Source organism: Myotis lucifugus, unplaced genomic scaffold, assembly GCF_000147115.1.
Source record: "Myotis lucifugus unplaced genomic scaffold, Myoluc2.0 scaffold_324, whole genome shotgun sequence".
Classification (NCBI taxonomy): Eukaryota; Metazoa; Chordata; class Mammalia; order Chiroptera; family Vespertilionidae; genus Myotis; species Myotis lucifugus.
The window spans coordinates 985,058-999,537 of record NW_005871372.1 but is presented as its reverse complement, the minus strand read 5'-3'; the positions used below and the strand labels follow the sequence as shown (position 1 = coordinate 999,537).

Sequence of the window (14,480 nt, the reverse complement as noted above, 5' to 3'; positions counted from 1 at the left end):
ACTATTATTGATTGTATTTCTTAGCTACATATTTAATCTCAACTCCCTTTTTTAAATACAAGAAACTGGTCTTGATGATAGTTATATATATATATGTTTTATTGTGTATCCTTATACCTCATTTACTCAGTAGTAACTAACATTTTACTATTCTTTTTATAAATTAATAAGATAAAATCAGTAGAATCACTTCTGTGATATTTTTAAAAATATTAATATTTTCTGGAGCTCACTTCTTTGAAGACTAAAATACTACCTCTTCTCTGGCATATTAGTCCTACTTTTCGACTTAGGAGAGTAAACTCTTGCCCTTTTCCCACCCCCTGATTTTGGAGGTGTGTGTGTAATGTGTGAGAGAGAGGGGGTAGGAGGGGAGGGAGAGGGAGAGAAGCAGGTGAAAGAGAAAGAATGTGAATTCCTCCTCCTGAAATGTTGAATAAATAATGAAATAACTTTGTTATATAACACCTTCCTTGCTACAATAATCTGGATAGATTTTTACCATTATTTTAAAACTTTTAAATTTGTGGAACAGAAAAATTTTCATTTTTCACAATCAAAAGTACAATGGATTTTCTTATAGAAAGCACAAATAGTGCAGTAGGAATTTGGAGTAGCAGGTGTTTTGTTTTAAAGACTGAAAATGAGCTCTAGCTAGTTTGGTTCAGTGGATAGAGCATCGCCCTGGGGACTGAAGGGTCCTGGGTTTGATTCTAGTCAAGGGCACATGCCTGGGTTGCAGGCTAGATCTTTAGTAGGGGGTGTGCAGGAGGCAACTGATTAATGATTCTCTCTCATCATTGCTGTTTCTCTCTCTCTCCCTCTCTCTTCCTCTCTGGAAAAAAAAAATAATGGGTATATAACTATTTAAAATAAAATGAATGAAAATTTTTTTTAAAAAGACTGAAAATGAAAATGAAACTTCCTTTTGAAAATTTTAAGCAATAAACTGAAAGCCAATTCTTACCTGTCCAGACTTGTTTAGCTTTAAACATTCAAAGTAAAATCTAGATTAATTCCAAAGGTGACTATTAAAGGTGTTTTCTAAATTGCATATGCCTCATCTTGTATGTTTTGAATCTCTGATCTATTATATAAAAAGCCTGTGGTCATCACGCTGTAACAACCGATCAGCAGGAGGCTGTGTGCACAGGGTGGGCGGGGCTGCGTGCACGCCAAAGCACATACGGGTGGGCGGGAACTTGACTCTGGAGGACCTAACCGGAGGTGCGGGTGGGTTTCTGGGTCCCACTGGGGCAGCGGGCAGGTTTCCGGGTCCCGCCTCCTGTGGTGGTGGCGGCCGCGGGATTCTTTCTGGGTCCCGCGGAGCCACGGGACTCTGGGTCCTGGGTCTCTCGCAATTTTGCGTGCTGGTCCCCTAGTATTTATATAAAATGCTCAATAGACAGGAAGTTGAGAGTGTCAAATATTAACTGAGATTCTCCTGGCTTTTTATAGGAAAAACTAGCAGCACTTGAAGCAAGTATTGAACAGCGACTCAAGTGGGCGGGTGGTGCCAACCCTGCATTGGCACCTGTACTACAAGATTTTGAAGCAACAATAGCAGAAAGAAGAAATCTTGTCCTTAAGGAGAGCCAAAGAGCAAGTCAGGTATTGTGACTCATGTATGCCATTTTTGTTTCCAGTTGCAAGGTTATGTAACTGATTGGAAGTTAAGTGTTGGATAACTAGGGGTATCTTGAGAGCTCTACCTCTAGTCAAAGCTCTGGGAAGAAAGACCAATAAAGGCTATGGGTGGGGGCAATATTCCTTAGGCTGAGCTCACAGCCAGTTATTTCCCCGGACCCTTACTGGAAGTATCCCAGCAGCCTCTGTTGGAAAATAAAGAGTTTAATTCCACATTTATCTAAGGTGCTCTAAAGATTTGAATATTGTATTTTCCAGATGGCAATAAAATGTCTTAGTGTTCTGCCAGGGGTGGTGGGTTAACTTTGTTGGGGTGGGGGGACAGAGAGGACCAAAAAAACCCCAACTTAATGTAATTTTCAATCAAATTCAAAATTAGACTAATATTGCATATACCCATCACCAAAATTTAAAAATTATCAATTTAAGGCCTACTTAAAAAATATATATATGTTTTTATTGATTTTAGAGAGAGAGGAATGGAAAGGGGGAGAGAGATAGAAACATTGATTGGCTGCCTCCTGCCCACCCCCTACTGGGATCAAGCCTGCAACTAGGCATGTGCCCTGACAGGGAATCGAACTGGTGACTTCTTGGTGCATGGGCCAACATTCAATTCACTAAGCCACACCAACGAGGCTACTTAAGGCCTATTTTATTTCCTCTTTCTTTCTTTAAAAAAAGAAAAAAGAAAAAGAGAATCATTGATTGGGTGCCTCTTGCACGCCCCCCACTGGGGATTGATCTGGAAACCCGGGCATGTGCCCTGAATCAAAACATGATCTCCTGGTTCATAGGTTGATGCTCAACCACTGAGCTACACCACCCGGGCTCCTCTCTATTTCTTACTACTCCTCCCCATCCCATAGTTAATGGAAATCCCACATATTTTATAATTTTATCTGTAAAGATGTCAGTATGTGTCTGTAAAGATAATAACTATTTAAGAACACAATACTGTTATCTACCTTAAAAATGTACTTAATACTTTCAAATATCTAGTTAGCATTTTGTGGTCTTCATTGTAAAGTTAGGAGTAGAAAGGGAACATTCCAAATTGAAATTTGGACATAGTACAAATTGCAGCTGAATATGATAACAATTTTCTCTTGGAACAAATTTTTTGTGTAAAAACAATCACGTAGGAGATACATATACCTAATTATACTTAGGTGCTTTGGGCCATCTTAAACCTAACTGTATCAACAACCAAAAATGTACACTTATTTACAGCCATAATTTATACGGATTAGGTCTGTGTTTCAGAAGAGTCATAATTCATACATTCTCAGAACCTATTTTGGTCCTGAATTCTGGAAATTAATAGGTAGTGTTGTTTCTGTCATTAATTGCATTTTCCCTCCCTCTTGTGATGGTTCCTTTCCTCTTTTGCCTCTTCACAGGTCACTTTCCTCTGCAGCAATATCATTCATTTTGAGAGTTTACGAACTAGAACTGCTGAAGCCTTAAACCTGGATGCTGCATTATTTGAACTAATCAAACGGTGTCAGCAAATGTGTTCATTTGCATCACAGTTTAACAGTTCGGTTTCTGAGTTAGAGCTTCGTTTATTACAGAGAGTGGTGAGTCTTGAATCTTGGAGGGAGTATAGAGACTTAGTACTTAAAATGATAAGGCTGATGTTAAACCCTCAAAAATCAAGATATTCACTCAATTTACATTTATTGAATGTGTACTTTATATGTGATGTTTTGAGGGAATAGAATGATGGTTGAGTCTTGTTCCTAGCCCTTAAGGAACTTATTTATACAAATAATACAGTGAATGAAAAAGTGGAAAGCATTCTCAGAGTACTGTGGAGGTTCAGAGGGGAGGAGAGAGATACTGTATAGCAAATGACTCAGATGCACTGACAATAGGGTAGCAAGCACGCAGTGCTGGTGCAAGACAAAAGCTGGACAGATGAGTTACGTACAGAAATACCAAGTTGATAAATTTGATGTTTATATTTTGTGGGGAGGCTTTAGGCTGTGTATCAGGACGTTCTAGATTGTTTGTTTGGTTTTTTGACTTTTTATTGTATTTTAGAGAGGGGAAGAGAGAGAAATATTGGTTAGTTGCTTCCTTTATGTATCCTGACCAGTGATCAAACCTGAGACTTTTTCAGTGTATGGGATGACGCTCCGATCAACTGAGTCACACCAGCCAGGGCCAGTTTCATTTTAAAGAGTGATTTGGGGTCCTGGATATGGATCATCTTGTTATTCCAGATACATGTCTTAGGTTTGAATAAACTTTAATTGTTTATTCCCTGTATGATTATGCTGAAAAGTTAAAAATCTTAGCCTGTATTTCATACATTGTTTAAACTAGTATTTTCTGGGTAATTAATTCATAACTTGACAACTGAAGTTCTTTGTGTCAACTTGAGTTACTAATGCCTTTTGATGATGATGAAGAAGAAAAGAGTCTTATATTATTCCAGCTGATACTTAACATCAAACAAATGCATGTTCTGTTTAGGACACTAGTCTTGAACATCCTATTGGCAGCTCTGAATGGCTTTTGTCAGCACACAAACAATTGACCCAGGATATGTCTGCTCAGAGAGCAATTCAAACAGAGAAAGAACAACAGATAGAAACGGTCTGTGAAACAATTCAGAATCTGGTTGATAATATAAAGACTGTGCTCACTGGCCATAATCGGCCACTTGGAGATGTCAAACACCTCCTGAAAGCAATGGCTAAGGTAAGACTAATAACATTAATATACAATCACTCCCCCCTTTTATAAAATTACATAGTTTTATTTATAATAAACAAAAACAATTTCAAGTCACATCTTGCAGTTTGTATCTGAGTTAATTTGTGTTTTCATCAACTATTTTTTTTAAACAGGTAGTAGTACCCTGATTTTGTACACTGAGAAAGTGAATGCTAAGGAAATTGATTCACCAAAGTAACATACTTTATAATATAGCTGAAACTTGAACTTAGTTTCAGAATGTTTAGGTCTCCAATTTCTCTTCCCACCATTACCTCCAAACTCCAAAGTGTGCCTTCAAAATGATTGAAATATTGTCTCTTCTTTCTAGTATCCTACATAATCTAAACAGTAAGGAAACTGAGCCCCGAGAAAAGGCTAGATTAGTCATCATTATAAAACAATAAATCATTTGATTTTAGGATTTATTTTTACTTGGAATTTTTATTTTGTGCTAGAAACAAAATTCCTATTGAAAGGGCATCTTAAATGGCAATAAGCAGATTAAACACATTGATATTTGAAAAACACTTATTGTTATTCAGAAGGTGCTGTCAAGAGTAATTACTGAAACAAAAACCATTTTTTCTTGATCATTAATAAATGGATTCTAGGATGAAGAAGCTGCTCTGGCAGATGGTGATGATGTTCCCTATGAGAACAGTGTTAGGCAGTTCTTGGGTGAATATAAATCATGGCAGGATAACATTCAGACGGTGCTGTTTACATTAGTCCAAGCTATGGGTCAGGTCCGAAGTCAAGAACATGTTGAAATGCTCCAGGAAATAACACCCACCCTGAAAGAACTGAAAACACAAAGTCAGAGGTAAGGACACCTTCTGACCTAAATGTAAAGTGTAAAGTTTAAACCTCTGGTGTTTATGTAAGTTTTGTTTATTTAACTCATTTAATGTTCTTTGTCTTATATATAAGTAGTAATCTGATAAAGCATCCCATAAGTAAGCCATTTTCTTTTGTATTTCAGTATCTATAATAATTTAGTGAGTTTTGCATCACCTTTAATCACCGATGCAACAAATGAATGTTCAAGTCCAACATCATCTACTACATATCAGCCTTCTTTTGCTGCAGGTAGGACTTTCCTACTTCAAAAAAGACCTGAATCTTGATCTGTTAATCTGTATATAGAAGCTAAGATATTTAACTGTACTGTAAGTTATAAGTATCTAAAGGGCTTCCCTAAATTCTGCCTTATCTCAAACTGAACAAATTTTGGCTTAATTTTAAAAGTACTAATATGAGAGTTTAAAAATACTTTGTGTTCAAATACCCTTTTATTCATTTATTTTATGATTATGAAATATATACCCGTTAGGAAAATCTAGAAAAATTTGTATTTCTGTTCTAATTAGAAGTAAAACGACTGTGTTTGTTCATTGACTTTTTTTGTATGTATGCACACACATACTCATAAATTGTTATCATTCTGTGAAGTAATTTTTATTGCCTTTTGTGATTTAATATTGATAATTTCCCTGTAGTTAAATAATCTTCTTTTGTAATGACTTAGTGGCCAAATTGATTTTTATTTTTAATGGCTATATTTAATATACCATTCTATATTAATCTTATTGGACAGTTAAGATATAGTATTTTGATGCCACAACAAGCTATAAATTTATACCTGGATGTCTAGCTATTTAGGCTGTTATTTTTAGGAGAACTACTTCTGTTTCAAGGGATAAAGTCATCTATTTTCAAGGCCATACATTGTAGTTGGTGATTGAGAGAGTGTCTCCTTGCTGTCTCCTCTTTGTCCCCCTTCATTTTCTGTTTACATGTAAATTGAGCTACCAACTCTTTCCCTATAGCAGTCCGAAGCAACACTGGCCAGAAGACCCAGCCTGATGTCATGTCACAGAATGCTAGAAAGCTGATTCAGAAAAATCTTGCTACATCAGCAGATACTCCACCAAGCACCGTTCCTGGAACTGGCAAGAGTGTTGCTTGTAGTCCTAAAAAGGCCGTCAGAGACCCTAAAACTGGGAAAGGTAATTAGTTAGAATAACGATGCCTTACATATTCATACAAAGTGGTGCTTTGATTTACTTATGTTTCCATTGCTTCATAGCTGTGCAAGAGAGAAACTCGTATGCAGTCAGTGTGTGGAAGAGAGTAAAAGCCAAGTTAGAGGGTCGAGATGTTGATCCAAATAGGAGGATGTCAGTTGCTGAACAGGTAGGTGACCATTTTTTAAACTTGAATTACACATTTTAATGCTGCTGAAACAGCAGAGGTTTTAAGATCCCCTCACCATTATACTTGGGGCTTCATCAAGAAATTAGAAACTTATATCTATTTTTAGGATTCAGAAGGTTTTGAATAACAACTCTGGAATTAACAAATATTCACCACTTTATTCTGATTCTACTTTGTTAGCAATTTATTTTCTCCCCAGCCCTCTTGTAACAGAAATTTAACGTGTGACTTGACCCTCCCTCTCTCTCCACCAGAAGACAGTTAATTTGCACTTTAAAGAGGACTATCTGAAGGTTTCAAATGAACCGAGGCTGACATTTTGAGTACAGGAATGCTATTTATAAAGTGTTCTTGGACATCAGTTTGTCTGAGGTCATTATTATGAAATTTTCTCAGTAGTGTTACTAAATTTTATATATGAAATTTGAAAATGAATTCTTTTCCCCTCAGCTGTTTCTTTTGGAAGTTTTCAAACCTACAGAAATGTAGGGATGCTCATAAACACTACCTAGAACTGGGAAACCAGTTGTTAATGTTTTCCTGAGTCTGCTTCACATTTTCTGTCTGTGGATGCAGACACAGTTTTTCAGAACGATTTGATAGTTGTAGATATTATAACACTTCATGTCTAAATACTTCAGCATGTCTACTAAACAAACCATTGTAATATATAGCTACAATATAATTATATAACTACCAAATCAGGAAACAACAGTGATGTTATAACATTTTGCTATTTCATCTTGATAACATTGACTTTTGCTAATATTTAGTCCATATTCAGATTTCTCCAGTTATCCCTAAATGTCCTCTCATTAAACCATCCCCACACTCCCATATAAGATCTAATCAAGGTTCAGCCTGTATTTTATGTGCTTTTCCTATTTTTAGTCTCTTTTAATGTCTAGAATAGTTTCCCAGCTTTTTTTTTCTTTTGACATTGACATTTTTTATGTGTCCAGACTATTTATTTTGCAGAATATGACTGTTTGTATTTGATTTTTTTTCCTTATAATTATATTCAGTATCACCATTTTGGCAGGAATGCTATGTCAGTGATGTGTCCTCAGAATTTCACATCTTTGACACAAGTTAGATCACTTGGTCAAGGACAGTGCTCTCAATTCTCCATTACAGATGTAACTTTTTCTGTAAAAATTTGAGGCTTGAAAGTCTTACTTTCTAACTAGAGGCCTGGTGCACGAATTCGTGTACCAGTGGGGCCCCTCAGTCTGGCCTGCGGGATGGGGCCAAAACCGGCTCTCTGACATCCCCTGAGGGGTCCCGGATTGCAAGAGGGCGCAGGCCAAGCCAAGGGACCCCACCGGTGCATGACCAGGCCAGGTAGGGACGTGGGAGGTTGGCCAGCTGGAGAAGGGCTGTGGGAGGGCTCCAGGGCATGTCCGGCCCATCTCGCTCAGTCCCGATTAGCTGACCCCAGCAGCAAGCTAACCTACCGGTCGAAGCATCTTCCCCCTGGTGGTCAGTGAATGTCATAGCGAGTGGTTGAGTAGCCTTAGCATATCATTAGCATATTACGCTTTGGTTGAACAGGCCACCAGACACTTAGCATATTAGGCTTTTAGTATATAGGATATTATATAGAAAGTTTTGGCATCCATAATTCAGTTTCAACAGCAGGGAAGTTTTTTATTTCAAACACTGTTAAATCACTGTATAGGACAGTGATGGCGAACATTTTGAGCTCGGCGTGTCAGCATTTTAAAAACCCTAACTTAACTCTGGTGCCGTGTCACATATAGAAATTTTTTGGTATTTGCAACCATAGTAAAACAAAGATGTATATTTTTGATATTTATTTTATATATTTAAATGCCATTTAACAAAGAAAAATCAACCAAAAAAATGAGTTCGCGTGTCGCCTCTGACACGCGTGTCTTAGGTTCGCCATCACTGGTATAGGACCTGAGCTTGCACTATTCATAGTCAAGAGTCACTCTTTAGAAGCAATTTTTCAAGTTTGTAAAAAACCGTGGACAATGTTTGTGGATAATAACCATGGGTTATTATCTTTACTTCTGACTTTCTCATAGGTTAATGGGTTGTATGCTTTCATGACTGTCCCATCATAGCTCTCTGTTCATCTTTTAGAGGAGGCTTGGCTTTTGTACTTTTTATTTTGATAGTCATTTCATTTTGTATGAAAGTAAGTTAAGGGTTATAGGAATGGGGTAAGTATAGAGTTCTTTGCATACAATTTTTTCATAGGTTATGATTCAGCCATATAGTGAGCATTTGCTATATAATTGGACCCTGATGGATGCTCTGGATATAGAGATGGTTGTATCTCTTATAATAAACAAAAATTTAGCTGAGTCAGAATGTGGACATTGTTGAGCACCCCAACTGTGTTCCAGAATCTGCTGGGCACTTTTTTACATAGCACCTAAGCATTTTCCCAGTGACTATACATGTTAATTTTAAGAGCAACTGTGGGGTCAGTAGGGCTCTCTTCATCTAAGGATTCATAAATTTCAGAGGGGTTGTGAGGTTCCTGACACCCATCTTGTAAGCTGTGCAATTATGAGGGAAGCTCCACTTACTTAACCTCTTTTCCACAACAGCAACTATACTTCCTTTGGGTAATTAATTTGGGTGATTATAAACTTAATATTAAATAATTCATATTACTCATATATGAACCATGTCATGTCTTAAATGTCTTTAAATACTGTCCTGCCCATTTTTACAGGTTGACTATGTCATTAAGGAAGCAACTAATCTAGATAACTTGGCTCAGCTGTATGAAGGTTGGACAGCCTGGGTGTGAATGGCAAGACAGTAGATGAGTCTGGTTAAGCGAGGTCAGACGTCCACCAGAATCAACTCAGCCTCAGGCATCCAAAGCCACACCACAGTCGGTGGTGATGCAACTGGGGGCTTACTCTGAGGAAACCTAGGAAATCTCGGTGCGCAAGGAGGGGAATCCTGCAGGGCAGCTGCACTCAGGGATACGCCCAACACCATGGCCTGCCACCCTAGGGTCAAGGGTGAAGGAAAGAAAGCTCACCGCCTGAACACGGAGATTGTCTTTCTGCCTCAGAACAGCTGCAAATGTGTCAGGAGGTTAGCTGCAGAAAGAAATCGGGATGCTGCGGAGCACAGAGTGATTTGGAACTCCATTCCACCTGACCCTGTGTGTACAATCCAGGAAAAAACAAACCCCGCTCAGAAACAGAGAACTGGGGCCGCAAAGAAATCACAGCCAAGGAAGATTTGATGCATTCAGATTCTTGTGTAACACTTGTTGCTTGGCAACAGTACTGGTTGGGTTGACCAGTAAGTACAAAAAGGCTATGTGATAAGAATTTCAGAAATGGACTGAAAATGGAGAGCTATGTAACAGATACACTACATGGGAAGAACTTACTTCTGAAATAAAAGGAAAAAACCCCACTCATCATCCTCCTCCCTAGACCCTACCACCTACCCATTCCCCTTTTACCTGATCTAGTAGATTAGACATCTTTCAAATTCACTTTTTGCTCAATCCTTATATTTCATATACTTCCATCTTGATGCTGTTACACAACTTATATTTGGAGTGATAAACAGAAATTCTCTAAATCCACTGATAACGTGGAAAATTCAAGGATTGTTTCAAGGTCTGATGATCACATATAAAATGTAATTCTGGTTAAGTCATTTCTGTGATTCTATCATGTACAGTTTCCAGAATTTTCACTGTGCATTCAAAAGTAATGAATCTAACAGACATTTGATTTCATGTACACTCCCCTTTGCTTATAGTGTGCATTTTTTGGAGGTCATTCAAATTTTCCCTCTTCTGTGATTGCTGTAGTTTCTTTCATAGAAAGTAGCTAAACCAATGTAATCTTTTTACCTTTTTAAAAACCAGGATAGAATACCTATTAGAGTTTTACATTGTTGATGACAGATAAAAAATAAAGTGATGTTCTCTTGAAGGTAGAGTGAAATGTTTTTTTAATTCAGTTTTCTCATTTGATACTTTTAATTTACAAGGTGTAAATTAGAAGTGCTTTAGTTTACCTGGTATTCTAGGACATGTACATGAAAACATCAGCAAAAGTGAGAACCACCAGTACCTTTTATTAAGTTCAATGAGTCTGTGAAGTACTTTTGTTTTTGCATAATTTTAATAGTTTGCTGTTTAGTAATACATTAATTATAGTGATTTCATGATCAAGTTAAATTGAGCATTGCATTTCAGTACTGACTTTGTAAACTCAATTGTTGATCCAAAATAAAATTCAGATTAGAATAGGATTCTTAAAATCACAACACGAAGAATACAGTTTAAAATCTTGATTGAGTCTATTTTTCCTACGTCTTAGAGATTAGAACTGTGATCACTTTCTAGTTGCCAATCCTCACAGATAAACTTGAGAACTGTTAAGGAAAAAATTCCACATAGCTCTGGCGTTTTCTGTATTCTGATTGCTGCATTAATCTATAATTAAATACCCATTAGACTGCATTTCAGTATCAGTGCTTTTTTAATACTTCAACAGATAGAGCAAGAAAGGTGGTATTTTTAAAATACCCGTGTGTGTCTAATTGCAAGATTAAGGAACCTAGTGCATCAAATTTTATTCATTCTTTTTTAACCTTACTTTCTCAATCAAAACAACCTATCTGGAATAATAATGCCATATTGTGTTTTGCACACTGCTTTATTTCCTAGAGGCTGTGGGGCTATTGCATTCATCACTTGATTACCTCTGCTCCTCAAGATTGACCAGTTTTTTCAGCAACATTGTCACAAGGAAAAATTTCCATCAAAATGATAAAACCAGTTCATACTAGTTTGTCCCTATAGGTAGTATTCAAAAATTGCTTCCTCTTTGGCAAAGAAGATAAATGAAGTAGGTGAACTTTATCACCTGTGAATTTTTGGCTTCAGAGGTACCTGGCACCTTATCTGAGCAAAAATGAAACAGCTTTATAGCAAAAACATGTGCCTCTGGTAAATTATCCATCATTTTCATTTTAAAATAATCCCTCAGAGAATAGTGTGGCATATATATGTTTGGTTGTGGGGCAGATATAACTGATGACTTCAAAGCTGCTCCTTACTGCACCCTGGACAAGACCCCAATCTCTACAGTTTGGCTTCCTCTGGGAAGTGATTCTGCAAGTACTAGTAGCCTTGCCGTTTTAAACTGCTGTAAGAGAACTCAACAATTAGAGAGTTAATCAACAGTAAAAAGCCCTGGTGATAAAGCAGAATGAGAAGTCAGGGCTATATTTTGGGGATTGTCTTTTAACAATGTAAAGTTTAGAGTGCTGTGGTTATGAAGTCATACATTTTTAATGATACAGAATACCTCTGGAAAACCAGGGGTCTGCTCCTCTCTTTTTCTTTCTCGAATTCAGGGGGTACAGAATAACCTACAACCTATCATTCAAAGTACCCTTGGAAATTGAAGTTTATTGTCTTTGTTGTCTTTAATTTTCTAGAATTGCCTAAATATTGATTTCTCTACAAAGCTGTGGAGGCTTAATGGTTTTATAGAGTGTATTTCTCTTTTACTGTTTCTTTGGTGTGTTTTAACAGCATTTCTGAGTTCTTAACAGTTTGCTAGGTGACACAAAATAGATTTTGTGTCTGACACTGTGGTGAGTTGTTTTTGAGATATGTAAGATTTCTTTGAGAACTGATAATCAAGCTCTTGATCTGTTTCCTTAAATTATTTTTATTAAGAGCCCAAACCCAGGTTCAGGGTGAGGGTTTGTAATACAAAGAAAAACTTTCATCACTTCTGCCCTTAACACTTGCCTTTATTAACTAAGTTTAGTATGTAGTTTTTTAAAATATTGTCCAATGTTTGGTGTTTCTGAATTGTTTTGTGGTTATTCTTGATGTGTGAAATTTAGGGAAAGAGCCATTTAAAAAATGCCACGCAGGGCAATGCAAGTACAGCCAAATATTAGAGTTGATGTGCAATCTTAGGTTCTTTTAAATCTGGGGTATTATAGGCAGTACTTTAAACTGAAAAGTCTTCCTGGCCTATTTTCCTCCACATATTTGTGACTTCTCTGGGGGCTTACTTGTTTTGGCAGTAAGAAGCTGGTCCTTTTCTCCCAATTCTTTTCATATTAAAGAAAAACACCCTCAATTGGCCTGTTAGTCCTTTCATCTTACATCAAAAATCAGTGAATGCTTTTCTATTAGCACATTTAAATACCATTGTTTTACATAAAATTAGATGCATATGAAATCAGTGACCTTCTGTACTCTTCCTGAGTTTGTAAAATGACAGTAATTCAAAGCTAGAACTACCCCACCCTCCCTTAAATCAAGGAGGTAGGATATAGTAATGTAAGGTTCACTTAAAGAAGATAGATGTTTTCATTATTTGAGTTATTAGATTCTTCCTATGGAGAAAAACTAGCATTACAAAGTTTCCCAAACATTGGGAAGGGGAAATTCACTGTTTTTTGACCCTTAAGGGTTTGCTGCACTTTCCTTTTTAGGCCTGGGTAACCATATCACCATGCCTTTCTTCCAAATGGGCAAATGGACTCTTAGAGCAACTTTCTAGGTTCAAGGGTTAATTGTACAACATGAACTGTTTAGAGTCTTTTACTTTCTATGGGAATTTGACTGGGCTTAGTAGGGAAAAGCTGTTGGTTGTGCTAATGTAAAAATGTCATACAATTAGCTCTACTTTTGAAGACGGTAAACAAGGAATTGCATGTTGTTCTGAAATACAGACTTGAATGTTTTCTTTCTTTAAAACAGGCTGATTTCCCGCCCCCTCTTCTTTTTCTGATAGTCCCAGTTTCAGTTCCTATTTAAAGTTCTTGTGTCAGTTATTTTTCTGGTTTAAATTTCCCTTATATTTCCACCTGTAATGTCAGTGGCAACATCATACTTGTTAATTTACTTTACCCTTCTTATAAGAGCAAATTGAGTTGAACTGAATCTTCCTTGTCCTAGTAAACATTGTATAAAATAAAGTGGCTTCTCTGTACAAAAGGTTGTAATGCCTCCTGATGGATATAATTTTGTGATTGTATTTAAGATTAAAAGTTGAACAAATCACACCAGCTTCCTGAAAATGTTCATAACGAATTGTTTGGAAAACAAAAATACATGCCTACTTTGTGCATATTTGCATTACCATGGCAGAGATTGTATGAAGTACATGTTTTTCAAAAAATAAAGGTTAAAAAGATGTAGCATTTAAGCTCTGAATTTCTTGGTCAAAGTAGTTTCCAGAAAACTTAATTTTGCTATATGGGTAGTTATTTTTTTAGTAGTCTATTTTTATGATTTCAGAGAGGAAGGAAGAGGGAGAAATAGAAACATCAATGATGAGAATCACTGATCGGCTGCCTCCTGCACGCCCCCCCACTGGGAATGGAGCCCACAACCTGGGAATGTGTCCTGACCTGGAATTGAAAGGTGACCTCCTGGTTCATAGGCCGATGCTCAACCACTGAGCACACCAGCCAGGCAAGTAGCTTTTTTTAAAGCATGAATACCTCTAGAAATTTAAAAAAATTTTCTCTCCTCGAAGTTCTATAGTATTTTTGAACAGCAGTGGGAATTTTACTTCAGTGGGAAAGTTCTTATCAAGATACTGTTAAGCTTAATTTTGTCAATATTTAAAAACAAATCTATAGCCCAGCTGGTTTGGCTCAGTGGTAAGCGTCAGCCCGTGGACTGAAGGGTTGCAGCAGGTTCCATTCGGTCAAAGGCAAGTACCTGGGTTGCAAGTACCCTGGCCCTGGTTGTGGCGGCACGCGGGAGGCAAACCAATTGATTTCTGTCTCACAAAGATGTTTGTCTTACCCCTCCACTCTCTAAAAAGTCGACGGAAAAAATATCCTCAGGTGAGGATTAACAAAATCTCACACACAAAAAAACATTGACA

The 14,480-nt window shown here is 37.1% G+C and overlaps 1 protein-coding gene across 8 annotated transcripts in view; it reads left to right on the top strand.

The window, feature by feature from the left end:
• Positions 1-13,780, top strand: part of SMG1 (SMG1, nonsense mediated mRNA decay associated PI3K related kinase) — a 108,671-nt gene extending 94,891 nt beyond the window's left edge. For all 8 annotated transcript variants that reach the window (XM_023764240.1, XM_023764239.1, XM_023764242.1 and 5 more), the window contains 8 exons: positions 1,459-1,611; positions 3,051-3,230; positions 4,132-4,359; positions 4,989-5,200; positions 5,360-5,466; positions 6,207-6,386; positions 6,467-6,573; positions 9,308-13,780. In XM_023764240.1, coding sequence (XP_023620008.1) covers positions 1,459-1,611; positions 3,051-3,230; positions 4,132-4,359; positions 4,989-5,200; positions 5,360-5,466; positions 6,207-6,386; positions 6,467-6,573; positions 9,308-9,385 — 1,245 coding nt within the window. In that variant the 3' untranslated portion in view covers positions 9,386-13,780. The remainder of the gene's footprint in view (positions 1-1,458; positions 1,612-3,050; positions 3,231-4,131; positions 4,360-4,988; positions 5,201-5,359; positions 5,467-6,206; positions 6,387-6,466; positions 6,574-9,307) is intronic.
• The last annotated feature ends 700 nt before the right edge of the window (positions 13,781-14,480 follow it).